The sequence below is a fragment of the Barbus barbus genome (assembly GCF_936440315.1).
Source record: "Barbus barbus genome assembly, chromosome: 6".
Taxonomy (NCBI): Eukaryota; Metazoa; Chordata; class Actinopteri; order Cypriniformes; family Cyprinidae; genus Barbus; species Barbus barbus.
This window is the reverse complement of record NC_136734.1, coordinates 29,093,523-29,116,175: the sequence shown is the minus strand read 5'-3', so window position 1 is coordinate 29,116,175 and position 22,653 is coordinate 29,093,523. Positions and strand designations below refer to the sequence as shown.

General features: G+C 39.6%; 1 protein-coding gene across 1 annotated transcript in view; it reads right to left on the bottom strand.

Annotated features, from left to right (window-relative positions):
* Positions 1-20,312, bottom strand: part of LOC306870757 (uncharacterized protein) — a gene marked incomplete at its 5' end in the record, with an annotated part of 38,417 nt that extends 18,105 nt beyond the window's left edge. Inside the window, 12 exons of the mRNA XM_079418181.1 lie at positions 85-194; positions 405-566; positions 1,472-1,641; positions 4,258-4,425; positions 8,085-8,151; positions 8,486-8,563; positions 8,734-8,824; positions 9,009-9,050; positions 15,396-15,542; positions 15,648-15,785; positions 18,560-18,627; positions 20,229-20,312. Of these exons, the coding sequence (XP_079274307.1) occupies positions 85-194; positions 405-566; positions 1,472-1,641; positions 4,258-4,425; positions 8,085-8,151; positions 8,486-8,563; positions 8,734-8,824; positions 9,009-9,050; positions 15,396-15,542; positions 15,648-15,785; positions 18,560-18,627; positions 20,229-20,312 (1,325 nt within the window). The remainder of the gene's footprint in view (positions 1-84; positions 195-404; positions 567-1,471; positions 1,642-4,257; positions 4,426-8,084; positions 8,152-8,485; positions 8,564-8,733; positions 8,825-9,008; positions 9,051-15,395; positions 15,543-15,647; positions 15,786-18,559; positions 18,628-20,228) is intronic.
* Positions 20,313-22,653: the final 2,341 nt, after the last annotated feature.

The following is a 22,653-nucleotide window of genomic DNA, read 5'->3' as shown; positions in this document are numbered from 1 at the left end:
CTTTGTCTATACACTTTATACACCGAGTACACTTTATACATAGTGTGTATGTATGTACAGTACATGTTTGTATGCTGTTCTTACCTTCTGACTCGGTTAAGTCTATCCTGTTTATCCTCACTCTGTAGCACTTCCATCCAGTCCTCGTATAAGTCACAGCATAAAACACCACCAGGCAGTTTGCGTAAAAATTCCTATACACATACATACACACACACACACACAATTTAATAAAGAATAAAAAGCCCATTCAAAGAAATTAAGATATAGGGAAATTCTTATGTTCAAGCTACTAATTATGAGAATTTAGACTGAGAATGTAGAATTGTGAATGTAGATGAGGAATAATTTGTGTGAATTTTTATTCAGAGCATATCAATGAATTAAAATGATTGTGTTCTCACTGTAATTAGAGATGCAGAGACGAAAACTGATTGTTCATGCAATGAAATACTTTGCCCAGCATTCATTCGCTCCTTCAGTATCCTACAGTTTTTGGCATTTGCTGAACGACGGAAGATTCCACAGGTCTCTGGACCCTCACTGAACAGCAGATACAGCAGGTCCTGTGTGCGCGCACACACACACACACACACACACACACACAAAATAGTTAATCAAAGCCAGGGGTTCCCAAAGTTGTTAGTCAGCCAAACACCTTTCATATAAACATTTACTCGGAGTACCCCCTGAGAGATTTATACATATATATTAGGGCTGTTTTGTTCATGCAATGAAAGTCACTGGTAACCAAAACAGCATTGTTAAGTAATATCAGACATGAGCGCTGTTTATGTCCAATTTTCATGTCCGATGGTATGTCCGCTTATCATGTGATTTAAATATGAGACAAAAACTCATACAGGGGCAAATTTTAGGTCCATTTATGTGTCGCAGTTGAAAATTGATAGAAACAGTTGAAAGCATACCGTGACAAAAATATTTTTTACTGAGAGGACATTCCAACTACTTTTTCATTATTAATATGAGATTGACCTGAAAAATAAATGTTGTATCCAATACAGGTAACCAAATTCACTCAGTCAACATCTCTCTCTACTCTACATAATAGATTTAGCATATAACTTACAGCATAGAGCTTTAAATATAATACACTTTTTGTACATAATACTTTTAAATTCAATGAAACAACTCCACATTCCTCCATTACTAGTTCTAAGATGACGTTTTCTAATAAGTATCGGAAGCTTGTTAAACTCTCAACTTGAGATATAAATCTGTGGCGGAAGGAAGTAGTTCCACACACAAGATACTCTGTTCTCATTTCTTGTTTAGCTACACACTTGCAAAGCAATATCATGTTGGGTTTTATTGTCCATGAGCACTCATTGTTCATGGTGACTAAACCTCTGGCTCAGTGAAAGAGCCATGAATGATGCTCATAAATAATAAAACCCAGCATGACAAAATATAGTGAAATATAAAGATCCGGAGCCAGTGATATCCTTACCATTATTGGTTTAGGCAGGTTTCCATCAAGACAAATGGAGGAAAGTGACTGGCCAAATAGCTTGTGTGAGGCAGGTTGTGGGTCAGACTGGCCATCAGATTGGTTAAAGTGTACCCTCCTCAGAGCCCAATCAATCAGAGACCTTTTCCTTTTATGTTTCAGCAAAGCACCTGTCAATGAAACAAAACAGACAAAACAGGATAAGGAGGGCATGAGTGAGCCACTCTCAAGTGTGGAAGATATCAGAATAGGCTGCATTCTGTGTAATCATGCTAAATGCTCCTCTTAAAGCTCTCGTGGCAGTCGTGGCCTAATGGTTAGAGAGTTGGACTCGTAATCCAAAGGTTGCGGGTTCGAGTCTCGGGCCGGCAGGGATTGTAGGTGGGGGGAGTGAATGTCCAGCGCTCTCTCCACCCTCAATACCACGACTGAGGTGCCCTTGAGCAAGGCACCGAACCCCCAACTGCTCCCCCAACTGCGCCGCAGCATAAATGGCTGCCCACTGCTCCGGGTGTATGTTCACGGTGTGTGTGTGTGTGTTCACTGCTGTGTGTGTGTGCACGTTGGATGGGTTAAATGCAGAGCACGAATTCCGAGTATGGGTCACCATACTTAGCAGTATGTCACTTCACTTCACTTATTTAGTTCTGAATGAAAGGCCTCTATTACTAGTAACTGACCCCTGCTGGCACCATTATGAACAGTCAAGTATAATATGAGGAGATGTGAGAGAAATCCAAATAGCTTATTGGTAGTATCAGAGGTAATATAATAAGAATTATTTACTTCATTTAAGTGCTGGAAAATGTTTAATTAAATTAAAAGTTAACTGTTCTATTTTTTGATCTCTTCGTCTTGTCTTCGTGATCTGAAAATTATTAGCCTATTTTTTTTAAAAAGTGATAAATCTAACTTAAAAGGTTCTGAGAAACAAGTCTGTGACATTTACAGAAGGGAAAAGGCCATTGTTTTTATGTGCGTAATCATGTTAATAAATACTTTAGAGAGTTGTTTTTTTCTTTCTTTCTTTTTTACAAAGAACTTTTATACTGTATGTTGGATTAAGGTTACAGTGATATCAACACAGACAACAGAGAAGAGCTTGTTCAAAAAAATAATACATATACAGACTACATACCGACAGATTTTACACTTCCCTGACCTCAGCTCTTAATTTGGCTTATTAGAGTTTATGGACAAGAGCACTGTAGGATGTAGGTGGATGTTGAATTAATTAGAATAAAATTAATTTCTTTTTATCAAGATTAAAATGCAGTCAGCTATAAGCACAGGTCGTGAGGCATTCATATACACATGGATCAACAATAACCTCCTCACACCTTTGATGATGGAAGCCACTGAGTATGCCGTGAGAAACAATAATTGGAGGTGGACACATTGCAGTTTGCCTGCTGTGCAAACAGGTCTGTCAAGAAGATGCTGTACAACACTGTGCTGGTGTTGTCTTCCATGACTTCAGCTCAGGCTGTCCTATAAACAGTCTAGGACATGAACATCCTTTCTGCCACTGGGATCTGAATGCTTTATGAGGAACAGGACACAGACTGTCAGGGTAAATATTCAAGCATATTAGATTCTGGCCATGAGCACTGGAGTAGTTTAAGCTTAAATGGCAGCTCCCAGTGCAGTTTTGTTCAGCTATTATTATTGTTCATTACATCATTACTGGGACTGAGAGAAATCCCATTTTTATCTCCAGTGAAAATTTCATTTAATATACAAGCTGACCTTTTGTGAGTGGCAATGTTCTCAAAATACACAAGATATGCATTCATGATGGGAACCACTGAGATTAAAATATGAAACACAAGCCCCCGGTAAAAATGTAAGACTGAGCTGTTTCAACTGAAAGAAACTTGCATTGACTGATCTTAAAATATACCAGTGTCTTTGTTTTGTCTCAAGATGCACAGCAGTATGCCTAATGTTTGTTTCTAAGGCACGTTTATAAAAAATTACTTAAATGTCCTAACTGAACTATGGCCTAATCCTGGTTTAGTCTAAGCCCTGTCTGTGAAACCAGACCTAATTTTACCCAAAGTTTTAAAAAAGTATTATTATTATTATTATATAGCTTTTCAGCAATGATTTAAGCAATAAAACAAATATGAAACCAATCAATTCACTTTGAAAATGTTGACGCATGTGAAATATATAGAACATAAGAATGAAATCCCGTCCTTATCTACCCTCATTAATTTCATTCTAAATCTTTTTTTTTTTTAGAAATGACAAACATTTATTTAGATGAACACCAAATCAGAAATTGTTTAGAGGTTTGGAATGACAGGGGGTATGATCAATGACATTTGTCTTTTTTTTTTTTAAAGCACTACAGTTTGAAAGGTTTGTTATAGGCTAATTTATGAAAAACAAAAATACATTGCCATTCAAACGTTTGGGGTCAGTGAGATTTTGAAATGTTTTTTTAAAATAAGTCTCTTATGCTTACAAAGGCTGCATTTCTTTGATCAAAAATTATTACAATTTAGTGTGTGTGTGTGTGTGTGTGTGTGTGTGAGTGTGTTAGTGAGAGATAGACCGAGGGGGGGGGGGGGGGGGGGGGGGTTCTCTTCAATAGATAAAGTGCAGCAAAAGTCAGAAGATTTTTTTTCTACTAATGGCCTCTGTACTGCCACATACTGTAGAGAACCCCATAGACAACAGACCCTCAGGAAAGGCACTAGTCTTACTAAGCATTTGATGAAATTATAAAGTTTTATTGAGCTAGACACATACATTCTTTTGGTGACAAATGTACTCACCCCTAGGAGTGCGTGTTTTGGCTTTTAGGGTGAAGTGAGGGGTCTTGGGAGTGGCCTCTGTCTGCTGACCAGAACTAAATGCTTCCTGCAGGGGCTCACTGGGCATGTGCAGATGGTCTTGCTGACTTCTCAGGGAGTGATGCAGGATGAAGAATGGTAGCTCATGGCCTAGAACAGACAAAAATGGAGACAGGAAATTGGTATTTTAGATTGCAGGAGATTTCATTTTCAAAGAACCGTGCAGGGGCCAAAAACCGCATTAATGTGTTTACTTTATTGCTAACATATTTCAATCGGTATATGCCTGAAAAAAAGCAAGCATAAAGCAATGTCCTTATTGGACATTGAGAAGAGTTATTGGTTGGTTTTCTAATTTCTCTATAACTAGCACAAAATCTGTATAAAAATCAGACATTTACAAAATGGATTAGCGTGCAACCTTTCTAGTGGAAATCCAGCCAGAACTTCAGATTAATTTAGACAGTGAAGATCAGCGTGTGCGTGTTTGTGTATGCTTGCAGCTGGAATTTGGAGAGAATTATCCTGAGGTTGCCCCATTACAACATAGAGAGAGAAACAGGCAGACATGGAGAACGTTTAACTGATTTTGTAATTCTGTTATCTGATACTAAATCTCTCATATCCTGTTGTCTCACACAATAAATCTTACTTGCATACATATGACCTGGGGTGGGGGAATGTGAGTGAAGACAGTTCATCAATATAGTAGTTCATACAGACTCTTTTCTATCTCTCTTGGGAATCATGAAGCCTTTTTTTCTATTATCCCTGGTCTTTCATCACAGAGCTGTCAATGAGCGGAGAGTTTCATCATAGCTCAGAGCTTTTAAAGACAGAGTCTGCAGGCTGAATCATTGCAATCATATCCCTTGGAGGATTATTTTGGGAAAAAACCATCAAGTCATTATACCAGTAGGATATATTCTTAAAAAAACATTAATTTATTTTTTCCAAATCACTTTTCCTATGTTGGTGTGTAGGGAGTCTGGAGTATATACACAACTTTAGGCGTAGAACAACTATAAATACTCTTTTAATTATGCATGACATCGGTAAATAGCTGCAACTAGACTGATTGTGAGAGATACAACTGCAGAAATTTGTGAATGTCATTTACTGGGTATAACAAGACACACAGAAAAATATTACAGCAAAAAGTGAGTTTTACAAAATGTAATTTTTACCTTGAAAAGCAAAGTTTGTCAAGACAAACTCTAAATGTTGATGGCAGACAGAAAAACAGACATAAATATAAGACCAATTCAATTCAAATTCCAACTCACAGACTGAAAGGAAGGAAATTCTTAAGTTCTGCTTCCCTTTCGAGGGAACATCGAACTGCGTCCTCTAGGGGTCGCTATGGGGAACGCCTCGACGTGACCGGTGTCTTAAAGCATACATCTAAACATGACAATAACGCTGGCCGGCGACAGCCTATGACGTCACTACCGGCGCGACCACAGTATAAAGGGGTGCGGGGAGAACACATCATCCTCTTCTTCGTCTTCACTGACCGCTGGTTTATGTTAGCAAAAGCTAAGCAACGACTAGGAGTGCATGTTCTCTGAGTCCCTCTCCTATTTGAGAGTTAGGCCTCCGCTCTCTAAAGCTCCGGTTAGCAGTCATGCCAGGTTGTTGGGCAACTCTCTGCCTCACTGGTAGGCCATTTGTTGGTCGAGCTAGCATTGCTCCCCTCACCATAGACGGTCACCTATGAGCATGCCGCTCCCTTCTGAGTGTCTGAGTTTCCTCTCATTCTGAGAGTTTAGTTCTCCGCTCCCCAGAGCTCTGTGATTCAGCAACCTCGGGTTGTTAGGCCTCTCTCTGCCTCCCTGTCAGGTTGTTCTCCTTGTTGGTCGAGCTAGCATGGCTCCCCTCACCTTAGAGGGTCACCTATGAGCATGCTGCTCCCTTCCGAGCATCTGAGTTTCTCTCTCATCCTGAGAATTGGATTTTCTGCTCTGTGTGTTCCACCGTGCAGTCATGCCAACGGGTCAGGCCCTTTCTCTGCCCTTCCCCTTAGGCTGATCTCATGGTGTGTTCGGCAGTGCTCCCCTCAATCGGAGGGTCTCTTATGAGCACGCTACCCCTCCCTGAGCATTGGAGCGCTGAGAGTCAGCAACTTCAGGTTATTAGGCCTCTCTCTGCCTCTCTGTTAAGTTGTTCACTTTGCTGGATGACTGTAGCATGACAGTGTAGCATGTAGTTCGAGAGTAACTGCTCTTTCGAGTGCCACGGTCACTTATGGTCTCTGGGCTTGTCTAGTAACAGCCTCTGTGACTCCCTAGAATGGTGTTTACAAATCCATGTTATGGTAAGTGCGCACGCTAGTCTCTGTGCACTTTCTGAAAGCCACGTTGTGGTAAGATCGCACATCAAGTGTTTTGCGTTCTTTCTAAAATCCTGTATGGTAGGGGTTACATGCTGCGGCTTCGTGCCCTTTCTTTGAGTTGGTCAGGCCCCGGTTTCACCTTGGGCCCCACTCTACCTATGTATCCCCAGTGATGCCACTCTACCTATGTATCCCCAGTGATGTCGACTTGAACAGGGTGTTGCTACCAAGGATCTGTTGAGACAGTTCCTTCAGTGAGCTCATGCAGAGCAAGCAGTAGCCCCTGGGTGACAGGCCAAGACCTAGTTACTATCCTAGGCGCTTGGTCGTATCCCCTTAAAGGAATCTCTTCTTCTGATTCCAAGCCTTTGAGCTCTACCCTGGGTCCAGGAGGCCCGGCCCCTTACAGGTAAGTTCTGGGGTATGCAGTTCAGGCCTTTGGCCGAAGGGCATAATATCACTGACAGCTATCGAACCATCCCGGGGCAACTCCCTTAAGCTTTGGTAGAGTTGGTACTTAGTGCTCACCTTTGCTCGGCATTCACTCCCCTCAGCATGGCAGCGTGTGTATACCATTCCCCATAGCGACCCCTAGAGGACGCAGTTCGATGTTCCCTCGAAATGGAACATTTCAGGTTACGTATGCTTCGGACGCTGGCTTCAGACGAAGAAGCAGATGACGTGTTCTCCCGGCACCCCTTTATACTGTGGTCACGCCGGTAGTGACGTCATAGGCTGTCGCCGGCCAATGTTATTGTCGTGTTTATGTGTATGCTTCAAGACACCGGTCACGCCGAGGCGTCCCCCATAGCGACCCCTAGAGGACGCAGTGTCTCGTTCCCTTCTTAGGCAACAATGGTTACATACGTAACCTGAGACGATTTTTTACAACCCTGAAGATATATTTCTTTGATGTCGAGTTTGTCTGAGAAGCATGCCTTGTAATTAAAATAAACTATTCATATTTTTTAGGTTAAACTTTGCGGTAATGTGATGGCTTATTCAAGCTATTAGTTTTATTCACCCAGAAGCAGTTTTCTTCTCAATAGTGTTGTTTGCATGTTATCTAAAGGCCTCTGGTGAATGAAAATTATTGTACCCTGCATGGGTACAAATTAAAAAAATTGGCACACATTAGGAAATGTTTTCAAATTTAAAAAAACTAAGATTAATTTGCCACCCCTTATCTACCTTAAGTTCACAAATGCTTTAAAAAGTATCTTTGTGTGTTTGTGTTTGTGTGTGTCTACTGTACTTGACATTTTGGAGAAAAAATTAGTAAACTAAACCTGACAGAATCTTTTTAAATCCTCCTCAGTAAAAGAATTAAGTAAACAAAGTTGTTAGGGTTAGCATGAGAATGTGGGTTAGGGTTATTTTAAAGTATCTATAACTAGCTGTGTATAAAAACAATAAATGTCTAAGCAATGTCACTATTTATATTAAGTTGACATGCATGTGTGTGTGTCATCACCAATAAGGGGGTATGTTTCCTCTTCTTTCTCATAGTTAACACACAGCTGGTAGTCCGAGACTTCACCCTGCACACAGGAAGTTGTCATTATGTTTTGGAAAGAGACAGGAAAGAGGAAGTGGCTGTTATCAAACACAGGAAATGCCAGTGGACAAACTTGGCACAAAGTAGTGTTACCGGTCAGAGAGCAACAGAATGATGTACACAAAATTATAGAACTACATTGCCTCAGATGGGCAAGTAGTCAAATCCACCAAGATACAAGATGATATCAGGGGGAAACGAAAAAGCATGTGTCTCTCTCATTTGGACCACTCCCTTGTACTCAGCTGTGCTTTAAATAGGATAAATAGTGTATATTACACTACACTCTCAACAAGAGGCATTTAAGGATCACTTACCAATAGTTTGCACTGCTGTATGATGTACTGAACCACATTTTCTGCGGTCGTGCTCACGTCCACTGCCACAGCAACGGTCTTAACAGCCAATAGCATGTAAAAGAGCAACAACATTGAGCATCAACTCCCAATGAAAAGCTTCAGGCTAGAGTACAAATAACTTCCACTAATAAACAGAGACATGAATTTAGTTCCCAGAGGACTGGAGTGGCTCGGCTCCAAATTAAACTAAAACGGTGCTTGTGTACCGCTGAGCTTTTGTCATCTGGATGGCAAATCAGCAGGACGTAGAGAAGAATGGCATTTGGCAAGACTTTTTGCCTGGCTCTGCAGGTGTGCCTGAAGAATGAAACATTTTTACAAACAAACAACAACAAATGCAAAAGCTTGACACAAACACAAAGGCATGGAACGGTCAAGAAAATTGATATCACAGCAGCCTCAATTTTGGAAACTCGTATTTTGAGACATTATATAAGTTGATTGATGTGATCCTTTGATATTTTTTTATTTGTTTCCTTACCACTGAAGAGCATGTAACCATCTATCCTTTGTTTCTGATGAGCTTAGGTTTGGGAGGACAGGTGTAGAGAGAGAGAGAGTGGGGGTGGGGGGGATTTGGGAGAGAGAAAGAAAGAGAGATTGTGTTAGATTTTATTGGTAGATTTAATTTTCAGTTCAGAAAGGGCTTAACATTTACATGCAAAGTAGATTTTCAGATAGATGCATCTGGATAAGACAATCAGTGACACTGAGTTCTGATACTGAGTGTGCTTTGAATGTGATATGTTTGTAGTCTTGAACTTGTGACTCCGTCTTAGACCCACATTGACGTGTGTTCCGTATTACTTTAGATCTTTTTTGTTTAACAAAATAAATGCAGACAATAATCACTCCAGCCTATGGATGATATATTGTAAACAGCACAATGGCAAAACTATAACTATGAAAAAACTATGAAAAAAGACCAAACCAAAAGACACTACTTACATACCTATTATCAGAAAGCAACACTCCCCTCATACAGTCCTAAAAGCAGAAGTGAGCCAGCATGATTCTATACTTGTTGCTTGTGATTTTCTTTTGAAAGCATGTACATGTGTCATACTACATAAAATGCAGTCTCTTTTCTCTCTCGCCTAAGCTAAACTTTCCAGCTCCCTGTAATCTTGTGCAAAGTACTTTATAATATCACATTTCAAAAACCATTTATTTTCACTTTTGTTAGACATCTAGATTGTACAGGTGAATTGATATACAGTGCATACAGTTCTGAAAACGGTCACAATTCAGTTGGGTTTCTTTTTCTTCAGGTCCATGCATTTGTAATGTAAGTGTGTGTGGATTTGTTCTGTGCATTTGTGGATTGTTGAGCAAATTCCAATCAGAAGTGACCGTCCCTATACCTTACTCACTCTGAAGGGCAGAGACTTTAAAATGAAGACTTTGGAACGAGCTGGGCAAATGTGTCTCAATGTAGCTTGGACCAAATTTGTGTGTGTGTGTGCGTGGTTGCGTGCGTGCATGCTCTCTGCTCTCAGCCTTATAAAACTTGATTTCTCATCTGTAGACACTATTCTTACAAATTGTATATTACACAAAACAAAACAACTTTTTACACATTGTCAAATTCTAACTTTAAAACGAATGCTAGCTTCAGAATGAATTGTGAGGACTCACCATTCATTTCACATCACTATAAATATCAAAATTGCTTCCTTGAAGTGACCCACTGTATGTACTCTTTGTTAATTGACTTGTAGGGCCATTCACGAAGGGGTTCAGTTGTTTGTTGAAACACCCTCTGCTCACATAGCATAGCTATCTGAGGATAGCCGTGCTCTTAACTTGGGTGGGATGTTCCTCTTGATCTATTCAGGTTCCCCCGTTTCTTGTTGTGTGAGCGGCCCGTGGAGTCAGTTGCATGGCCCCTTTCTAAGGCTATGCTTAGGTGTATGTATGTCGCTTTCTTGGTGCTGTCCCACCAGGACAGGCATGCGCCTCCGCACGGTTGTGATATAAAAACACGCATTCTTTTCTCGATCCGTGGCATGCAGATTTTGGAGGTTATTATAAATGCAATCTTCCTCAGTACATGTATTCTAGCCATTCAGAAAACTCAGCATAACTCAACCACAGATGCAGATTCCACTGAATTTAAATGTGGAATAAAAGATAGAAATCCTTTTAATCTCACTCACCAGACTAATTCGTTTCTAGTCTAAATCCCACATTCTGGTTTTGATGCTTTCACTGGGCACACACTGCTATACCCTATTCTTGACTTCCTTTTGAGAAGGTTAAAATTTTATGTTATGGGTTTTCGACATCACAATGAGGCGCTGTCAAACGTTTCGCGTTACACATGTAACCATGGTTCCCCGAGAGGGAACGAGACGCTGCGCCCCCTAGGGGGCACTATGGAGAATGTAGTCTGCATGACCGGTGTCTGAAGCACGTGTGAAACAACGTCAATCTATTGGCCCACATGGCCCATGACGTCATAGGCAGGGTGCCCGGAAGTATAAGAGGGCACCTGCTGAATACGTCATCCACTTAGCTGTCTGAAGGAGACGTAGACATGCAGGCCGAAGGCATGGCAAGGGGGGCGCAGCGTGGAGTTCCCTAGTAACCATGGTTCCCCAAGAGGGAACGAGACGCTGCGCCCCCCTTAGGGGGCACTATGGGGAAAGAAATCCAACCACGCCGTGCCGAGGCGCATGCATGTCCTGGTGGGACAGCACCAAGAAAGCGACATACATACACCTAAGCCTAGCCTTAGAAAGGGGCCATACAACTGACGCCACGGGCCGCTAACACAACTTGGCAGAAACGGGGGAACCTGAATAGATCAAGAGGAACATCCCACCCAAGTTAAGAGCACGGCTATCCTCAGATAGGTAAAGAGAGTGGCTACTGAGTAATCAGATCAGGTCTTATGAAGGCTTGTAGACAAGAATAACATAGCTGAGATAGCCTTCCTACAGAGCTGCCTAGACCACAGAGAGCGGGGGGGCTGGGAGGATAACTGTGGCTAATTTTACACAATCTGGTCTCATTTTTAAAAAGGTTTCTATTTAATGAAAAAATAGCCTTATTAAATTAACTATTATTTATAATTTTTTTTTCCTTCTGGGGCCTGAAATAGAGGAATTTTGTTCAGTATTGGTAATTAAACAATTATTTTGCTGAATGTGTTTTTGTACTGGCACCTTCGCTGGTTTAGGTCTGTCACGGATAAATAAATATGACAACCGCCAGTAGGTGGTGGCAAGTCCCTTTTTTAATAAATTACTTACCGAATCATTCATATCAAACGATTCGTTCAAAGCGGCTTATTCAAAAGAAACAAAACAAGTGAGACCATCTGAATGGACCATTGAATCACTGGCTCACTTGATTCGTTCAAAAACGGATTCATTCAAGGAATGAAACACTGTGTTGCTATGCACTGTTAAAACTAATAGCACAGTTGCTGATATACAGAAAAGTACATTGCTTGTGCAACGAATATAAAAAGGTAAAAAGTCATACATGGGTATTTTTTGTTTCATTGCTGGAATTTAAGGGCATTTTAATTGTATTCTAATGGGCTTCATCGTGCAGTGAATGCTTTTTGGACTCAAGACGTGTTTTTTTTTTCTTCTCAAAATTGGATATCAGCTCTCCTATCTTCTCTCAGTCCCTCACAGTCACACATACATTATGTCAGGAGAATGTCTTTAAATTCTAATCAAGGAAAAATCATACCTTCTGTTGTCTTCTTTTTAAAGAACTTCAAAAGTTGCGCTTGAACCATTTTGCACAAAAAATTACGAAATTGCTTCTGCTTGTGTGCAGTTACAGTACCAAGTTCTGATTGGCCAATCAACGTTATTTAGTTCGTAAATGATCATAAAGAGAATTTTAACATTTCATGTGCATGATAAGTTTTACGTAATACACAAAATTAATAATCCAAAAGGGGGGGGGGGTGGGGGTGGATTTACAGAGGGGATGCTTTTTGTCATTTTTTTCAACCAGGGGGATGCCATCCCCCCTCAATTCAAGCCCTGCGGAAGGGGAACTGACTGAAACTGCCCAGACCACAAAGAGTGGGCTGACTACTTACAACCCAAGAGGTGAGACAGCATTGTGTAAGTAAGAGATCAAGAGACCGCTACTTAAACCCTAAGCAGGGGAACGATCACTGAGCTAGCAGTGCTGAGCTCTAGGAAAGGGGACCACTCTATAAAGGGACTCACTGCAACTGCAGTAGAAGACAGCTAACCACAGATAGCTTTATTCAGGTAAGCCCGTCCTGCCATAACCATGGCTGGAATAGAACCACCTTCAGGTGGCGATACTAAGGAGAACCCCAATCCTCGTCGGTCCCAAAATAAACAATACACAGCTAGCGTAGATAGCCTTCCTGAAAAGCTGCCAAGACCACTGAGAGTGGGCTATCTGCTACAACCCTAGCAGGGGTGATAGCATTGTGTAGGCATGGGCTCAATGTGACCGCTACTTAAAGACCCTAAATAGGGGAGCAGTCATTGTGCTAGCACATAGATATCCTCAGATAGATATGCACCTAGGAAGGGCTACCCGAAGGGGGACTGACTGAAACTACTCAGAACACAAAGAGTGGGCTGTCTACTTACGATCCAAGAGGTGAGACAGCATTGTGTAGGTAAGGGCTCAAGAGGCCGCTACTTAAAACCCTAAGCTGGGGAACGATCACTGAGCTAGCACACAGCTATCCTCGTATAGCTAGGCTCTAGGAAAGGGGACCACCCCATAAGAGGGCTCACTGTAACTGCAGTAAAAGACAGCTAACCACAGATAGCTGTATTCAGGTAAGCCCGACCTGCCATAATAGCTGGAATATAACCACCCTCAGATGGTTATACTGAGGAGGTCCACAGTCCATGTCAGTCCCACATTAGGCTAGCTAAGCACAGTGTTATTGACCAGGAGCTCACAAAAGGGAGACCCAGACCCAGACCCATGATTCGCTAAAGAGCAAACACAAACATCATAGTCAGTGATCAAAGCCTGGTGTAAGCTGAGGCCATAACACTAGAGGGCTGGACACAGCTATCCTCAGATAGCAGTTCACTCATATAAGGCTAAAGAGAGCCCAGACTACGGAAGTGGACCATCTACGTAAAAACCCTGAAGTTTTGGAAGACAGCACAGTCCATGCAAGGGGCTCACGGAGACCTTTTTCTTTTAGCAGTCTCCAAGCTGGAACACTATCCTCGAATAACAGATTCCTAGACAAAGACTTCAGCACTTAATTCTGGAGAACTTGTGCCAAGGGGAACCCAACCTAGTTAAGGAGCCAAACTAGAACATGGCTGCTCTGAGACCGCCATCCGAGTCTTCGCCGTACCTCGGCAACTATGGGATCCGAACTACGAGACCAAGACACATGACAGCTAGATCATGCATGTCCTCAAGTGCCAGAAACCTCTGGAACGGAGGCACAAACTTTCCACACTGCTCACCTACCTTGGTCTCTCACACGCACTTCAAACAGACGGCTCCTGAAGACAGTAAAGAGGATGCCTCTTATACTTCCGGACACACCGCCTATGACATAACGAATTACAACTACTCACGTTACTGTAATTAAGTCGTTTTTTCGGGTACTTGTACTTTTTAGGGTATATTTTTAAACCTGTACTTTTACTTAAGTACAAATTAAGCAAAACAATCTAATTTGTTACATTTAAATCATAGTTCGTTACTGAGTACGCCCAATTTGAATTGATATTCAAACCTTTGACGGCATTTCAGTAGCCAATAGAGAGATCCGATCGTAAACGAACCAATAAAAGCCCTGATATCTGAACCGGAAAAGCCGCCGCTGCAGCAGGGTTAAAGATATAATCGGACAGTGAGGGGGCTCAGCGTAAACTGGAGTCAAAAGTTTGGAGAAACAAACTATCATAAATATCTATATTTTGATACCTATACTGAAATATCTGACACGGTTCCATTACTCATTTTCTGCAGTATCTACCGTTTATAGCCTGCCCTACACCAGTACAAACTGCTTCTTGCTCTCTCCTCTCCGACAGTGAGTATGACATGTATCGCCTCCTGTCAGTTACAGAGTCTGAATATCCGCACGGGATTGCAGGTATTCCGCATAATTTTAATAATTTCCACGCAAATGTGGCGAGCGCTTTATTGTAACAGGAGAACACAGTCATGTAATCGCAGAAAATTGGATGCGAGATCTCAAATAGGCCTAACTTATACATATGAACTGCCTACCCAGAAGCGAAGATATGGATTAATATTTTTTGGTAATTCATTAAATATTGCCGCTAAAAAGTAACTAGTACTCAGAGTAGTTTTAGAGTAATTTGTACTTTTACTTAAGTACCGTTTTGACACCAGTACTTTTACTTGTAATTGAGTATTATTTCAGCAATGTAACAGTACTTGTACTTAAGTACAAATTTTCAGTACTCTTTCCACCACTGTTTAAAAATGAGGTTAATAAGGAGTTGAATCAGCAATATTAATGACAGAGTGCCAAATTGAGCTTGAAAGAGAGTATGTGCATGCATTTATACCAGATAATCTGAACTTCACATGAGAAAAGTTGTACCTTATCACAGTGTTTTAAGATCTAGTCGGTAGCAACTGAGTGGGTGGATCTCAATTTAATTATTTTCCTCACACACTTGAAGTGCTTAAAGCTTCAACACAGCCATTATCCCTTCCTTTCAACTGCAGAATAGTTTTTTTTTTTTTAAGAAGGGCTGCTTCATCTCAAACTCATAAACAGTTTAGAATTTGTCAGTGCTATTTGTCTGAATGACATACAATGACCATATCAGTCTGGTTTGGTATGCCAAGATCTCAGATGTTTGACATTTACATCATATCTAAATAGTTTTTTAAAGACTACCTGTAAGTGACAACATAGTTGGTGGTCGGCCAGCCAATCACAAATGAGTTCTTGGAGGTGAGCTTTCTGTCTGTGATGCAGTGAACACTGGATGCCAGCCATATGTCCGAGAGGCTAACACGAGCCTTCAGCTTTAGATACAGAGACCTGTAACATGTAACACACACAATGCATACATGTCTACTCTTAGAGAGACAGATGTCTTACATTTCTTACATATTAATAGACATATTCGCACCCACTGAAACATACTTTGTTTTGGCGATGATAAGCAAATCTGTGAAAAGCAGCAGAAGTCTCTCTTTTGACTGCAAGCCGATGGTAAGGTGAGCATGGGCTTCCATCAACAGCACTGCATTTTGGGATACGTTACATGCTCCATACTCATCACTGCAGAAGAGTGAACAGGTTAAAATCACAATAGTGATGAGGAACATTCATTTTCATACAGAAATGTCAAAAGTTACCATATTGACTAAAAAATTATTAAATATGTTTAATGAAAACAAAAATTAACTGAATTTCTTACTATTTTGTGCTACTGGTAAAAATCATGAGATAAGTAATTAATATTTTTTTTTATTCTATTGACCCTTGATTTTAACAGTAAAACCAAATCTGTATATATTTAATTGAAAAAACTTCTCACCTCCCTAGTAACATGTTTGTCTTCAAGAACAGTTCAGTTCAGTACTAGTACGTGTGTCACATTTTATCCTCAATATTATCCACCTTTTTCTTCAATGCAGAAGTAAGCCTTTTTGCCAGTTTTGTACAGTTAAAAATAGCTGGACATGGATGAGACCAGAAGCTAGAGCCATAGAATTTACAATGCTTCATGAAGGGTCAAATGTGAAAAATGCTGATTATCCACATTTTTCTTCAACGCAGAGGTAAGCCTATGGGCAAGACTTCCGGTTCATTAGCAAGCTTTGATGAAATAATGAGAAGAAAAACAACGTGCAGTAAACGGTAAAACTGTTTGCATTACAAACCAGTGTGTTCATAATTAAGAACACACTTTTTCTTCCCACTCTTACGGTAAGAAAAAGGTGGATATTCAGACTCCTGCTACATTAAAGTTTGCAGCACTGTACTGTAGCCAAACAAAGTCATGTCTACTGAGCACATGATGCAGTGATAAGCAGAAATGCAATCTAAACAGCTAAAATGTAAAAAGGTTTGTGAAAGGCTTATATGAGCCAAGGTTTACTCAGTGCAGAAAAGCTGTAATATTCTGAGCACGTAAGTACATTCAGTAATGTTTTTTTTTTTTTTTTCGAGCATAAAGAAACAATTTCTGCTGAAGGGTGAACTCTCCTTGCAGAACCTGTGTACTTCATTACCACGACAGCGAGCTGAATTTTACATTAGTGAAGAAAACATCTGCCCCTGTGTTGGTGAAAATGTTAATGATAGAGCTATATGAAAACTCATTTGTCATATGCAAATCTGGCGTATAAAGTACATTATATATCTGGGGAAAAGATGGCATATAAATGTAAAGATGCATTATGTGCTGTTGTGTGAATTTTCTATAAGTCCAGTTTTGCTTTCATATGCTTCATAAGCTTTCATCTATAACCTGCAGCCCAGTAATTTCACAGCAAATATTTCTCCTGATAATTCAGCCTGGATTGTATGACTATTGTCATGAATCTCCGGCAAATTTACTTTGAATGATATTTGTTGATTGCAGCTAGAGCTACAGAAACAACTACCTGCAGACGTGTTGCATATTTCTAGTTTATCTACACTTTTCCAGAATATTCATATTCCAAACTAATAGATTTCTGACACTAGATACAAATAAGTAGATTCAAATAAAGATTTTTTCGTTGTGTTGTATTTAGTGATCATTTTGTCTTGCCATCTTGTCTCTCTCTCTTCTTGATTGTAATGTGAATGACGCACGTTGCCAGCCTTCTTGTTATATGTGTGTGTCTGTTGCATTCCTGTCTATATAAGGCAGAGTGTGTTCTGTAGCCAATACCAAGGGATTGGTCAGATATAAGCAGCCAGTGTGAGTGTGTGCCGAGTATATGTGCGAGCGTGCTTTGCAGTGTGAATACAATAATAATAATTTCCTATAAGTATTTTTGTATTGGTTTCCACTAATATACCTGCATATCCTCCACAAAAGATACATTTACTTTTTAGAAATAAATTTTTGTTAAGATAATAAGACTTATTTGGGAATAAAACTCACTGGATTTTGTTAGATTTATTCTTAAAGCATGAAAAAGCTATTTCCCATTTTCCCAAAATAAATGTAATATATTCTCTGCCAACAGCTCTTAATATCTTAGCACATTTGCTTTATTAGAAAATATATCATGTGTGCACATGCAAATATTCCACAGGCTAATAAAATCCTGTCATCATTTACTCACCGACATTTTATTTCTAACCTGGTATGGTTACCATACCAAAACAGCCTGGTTATCAACATTCTTCAAAATATTTTCTTTAGTGTTGTGTATGCCCTTCTTTCTTCTCTGGAACACAAAAGAAAGTATTTTGAAGAATGTAGGTAACCAGACCATTTACCATTGACTTCCACTGAATGGATTAACATAACAGTTTTGGGTGAACTATCAAGAAAATGATCTTTGCAGTGAAGAAAGAGAGAGAAAAAAACAGACAACTCGAGCTATGCTTTAAACAGCATTTTTCTTTGAATCGTATTGACCAGACAAGTCCATAGTGTCACACCCTAGACTTACAAAAAAAAAACATTATTTTAAAATATGAGCCTTTAAAGGTTACACATGTAGCCAGTTTCCACTAAAGTCAGAAACATGTCTGACTCTGTGAACTTTGTGATATAAAGTTCTTTTTGAAAGAGCCCCGCAATCAAGACGTGCCGAGCAAGTGATTATGTTTGATTCAATGAAGCTCTGACACACAGTGTCTGAGACATTCAGTGAGGAACAGAGTGCCAAAAGAGGCATTTTGATTTTCTGCTTGGAATCAGATAAAGGGTGAAAGAGGAACCAGAGGCACTGGGAAAGAATAATGAGATGTGTGGGGATGTGTGTGTACATTTCTTCTTTTTTTTTATTTTTTTACGATTTTGCATTCATCATCAATTCAAAATGCCCATTTCAAAAATAATGTAAGCGAGTATGTGTGTATTTTTGTCTGTGTGTGTTTGTGCATACCTTTGTCTGATTTTGCTGAAAGCTTTAATAACATCAGTTTTTCTTCTTGGAATTGTGGACTTCATTTTCTACGAATTAGAAACACACATTTGCACACAACGGTTAGACACATCACAAAATCATCAAACTCACATATATCAACAGCAACTATTACTGAATTAAGAGAAAACTAAAACAAACATGAATTTGAACATCTGTGCAGTGAGAGAAGAAATTATTCACACCCGATAATCTCCTGTCTTCATATGACATCTGGTGTAAACCCTTCACTGACCTTTCAAAAAGAAGAGTTGGTAAGGGCTTGTCATCCTTTGTTTATTAAAAATTAATAAATAAATCACAGGCAAAATTGCAAAAAAAAAAAAAAGGTTATGCACATTATTAGTCTCTTATTCTTGTGGACACATTAAAGCATCCCTATTCTAAATTACTAATGGAAATTCTTTAGCAAATACGAAAGGATTCTAATAGATTTCCACAAAGAATCAAATACGATTATTTTAGACAGGGCCCTGCATAATATTAGCTCAAATAATGTTCCATAAAAAGATTTCCCAGGCCTCCTGTGTTGATGCATGTAAATATAAAAGTGTTGAGTCTAAAAGTAACAGGGAACATAATGCAGATGCTCTTAAAAGAGAAAACATCATATAGCAAAACACATCAAGTGTTTCTCTTTTAAGCCTGGGCAACATGTACGTGTGATATCAGGACATGTGGGTCTTAACAACAAAACAAAACAAAACACACTGATGGTACAATCCATGTGAAGCTTTATTTTTTAATTTCGCAGAAAAAAAACAGGATTCACAGCAGAGGAAAATTACAATTTTCCAGGAAATTTGGTGCCTGGACTAAAATGGAATCCATTTAATATGTGAATTTGATGAAAATATGCAATACAGAGAAAGCAGAAGGGCTTTTCTAAAGACTGAGCGCTCTTGAGAGTCTGCGTAATGCATTGCATGTATAGTGTGCGCATTGGCAAGCATCAAAGCCGGCCATGAACTCCCCCTTCTAAACACTATCGGACTTAACACACTGTAATCTAAATGGCATCTTCATTTTGTCCTGCTCCTTCATCATCATCTTCCTCTTTCCTCCTCCACTCAACCTGACTGCAGTAGCTGGAGGGCCTTTCACTTTCATTTTATTTCATCAAATGAAAAAGAACCTCCAGTGAATAGCCACAGTAAATGCCACACACAAACACACGCTGACATAATGCCTTCAGCATTATTGCACTGTCCGCCAAAGCTCAATAAGACTTCCACAAACATGAGCAGATCTCAGCAAATTAATCCCATCACTGGACCAAAAATACTACTAATAGCAGACCAGATTTTTTTCAGCCCTTTTCATTGTGATAATCTTTGCTGAATACAGGCCAATCTGCTCTTAAATTGCTGTGTAGCCTTTAAGCAAAACTTTACACTGAAATATGTACCAATTACCTCCAGGAACCAGAACAAGAGGCTATATTTAAGTAGAGGCTTTCATATTTAGATACCACTTACCACCAGTAACAATATTAAATATGAGTTAAAGCATGCATTATCACTAAAGGCATTACACGTTTAAGAAAAAGTCTGACGTACAGCTCACTTACCCTTAGTTTCAATCATGTGAACTAACACACACACACACACACACACACACACACACAAACCTTTTCCTCCACAGGCCTTGTCACCGGTCCACTTCTGGTAGATTGAAGGTCAGTGCCGTTTGAGACCCTCTGATGAGGACTCATTTTCATTAATCATCATCGGCAAGGCTTCTCTAAATCTTCTCATTCACAGAAAACATGCATCAATTCCTACAAAGGAAAGTATATCGTATTGTCTTTGAGAATATGATATTTTTCAATCATAAAGGGGTTTGATTTTATCGCCCTGATGAGAAGTTGTCTGGATCTTGGTGTGAGGAACTTTACCCACCCAACCCATCTCCCCTTCCCCACAACTTTTTCTTTTCTCTTTAATTTTCATTACTGTCCTCTTCCTTTCGCCCTCCCTCCTTGGCAAGGCTTTCCCATTTCTTTCCCTGTTTTCTTTCTCTCTCTCTGTCCTGTTTCCCTCACACACATTCTTTCTGTCTAGCTCTCTCTCTAAATATGGGCATGGAGGTACAGTCGCTACCTAAGTTCCAAGGCCCCCCACTGGATGTTATTGTCACTACAGAAACTATGAAAATCAAGTTCAGTTTTGCAATCAGCAGCAATTCAGTATTTTAAATGCTGCTTTGAAACCGCCCATGATGACCTTTGAGCTTTGGCCACATCTCAAGCGCAGTTTCACGAAAGAACTGGTGAAAAATACCAGTAAATAGAAGACAAATTAGCTGGCTTTTGAACTGTAGTATATCAAGCAGCAACTAACTAAGAAAAAAATCATGTTCAAAAAGCTTAAAACATTTTTAATTCATGGGTCATAAGACCTACAGAGGAAGCTCTGACCACCGGTGCAACACAGCTGCCACACAAGAGGTTTTATCATATTGCCTCCATTTTATCACTTCTTCCCTCACAAGATTATCAGCAACTGGACACAAACAGAGCCAAAATATACAATTTTCAAATGTCTTTTTTTATTTAATTGGCTATGCACTTACTTAGATCATATTTATTTGCCTTCTATGAATTCAGAAACATCATTTATGAAGATGTTTACATTTAGTCATTTAGCAGACGCTTTTCTCCAAAGGGACTTATATGAGGACAACAGAAGCAATCAAACCAACATTACCATATAATTTGTCATTGCATTAGAGTGGCCCAAAGTGTTACATTTAAATGGCACTCTAATTGTACACATTTCATTGCATTAAACAAAAACACCAAGCGGCATCTGACAGCAAGAGGTTTGGCCTTTTATTTTTTGGTCTTAAAAAAAGTCATTAAGTGTTTTTACATGTACACTACACTGATAATTATCAAATATCAAAAAATAAATATATGAAATAAAAATAAATTAAATAGCTTTTTCTCGGTTTCGAAATAAAAACATAAACAGACATTGAAAAAACATTAGAACACAGGAGTTTACATGCAGAGCGAATGGAAAAACCATTGTGTGCCAATCACTTTTTCATTCCAATTAAGACTTTAACAAACCGTGTAATACTCTTTTTCTCTGTTGTGTTCTCAGTGTGTGTTTGTGTAGGCGTCTTTGTAAAGAGTGAAGTCTTTGTAAGAGTGCAAGGGCCTGGAACACAGCTGGAAGTTTTCCCAGAGCTAAAGTTAGAGAATCAAGAGCTTAAACTTCTTCACCAGAACACATGCAAGGTTACATTTATTCATTCTGCCATATAAAAAAGTGCAGCTTTGCACTAAGAAAGTCATGCAGAAGAGGCTGATGAAAACACTTGCTTAAGACTCAACGTGAAGTAACAAACCCAACTTCTCCTTTAAGACAAACTGAATATTAGAACTTCCCCTTTAAGATACGTGCCAGAACTTTAGCTGGTTGAATGTTGAAATGATGATTGCACACACATCTGATTATTAACAGAGATATCAAAAGCTCACTCACACCCCACACATGGCCACACATACACACTCACACAAACATATGCACAACACACACAACCTCATAATGAGCAAGAGAACCCAATAATTTTGTCCACTGTGTATTTATAATCAGAGTTTAACAAGCAAGGAGAACTTCTACTCTAGTGAATAGTGTTTAATATCATTTAAATACATACCCAACCACAGACACACACACACTTATAGAAATAAGTAGGCCTAGTACACATTCATGCACAAATATAACCAGACTGGACACACACAGTAATACACAAACAGATGCACACAGCAACATTTTGAGTCATTATGAATATGTTCAACAGAAAATAAACTAACCAAATAGATTTTTATTTTACATTTGATGTTTTGATATGAGCAGATAAGAGCATCTATATATGCGTGTGAGAGTGTGATACAAGTGTATGTGAGTCATCATGACTAGTGTGGTTGTATGCTTTGCTGATCTATATCGCTATCTAGTCACACTGAAAAGCTGCAGTCAAGATCTAATCCAAACCAGAATTAAAACCAGCACAAGCAAGACCCAGATCTCTCCGAACCAAGC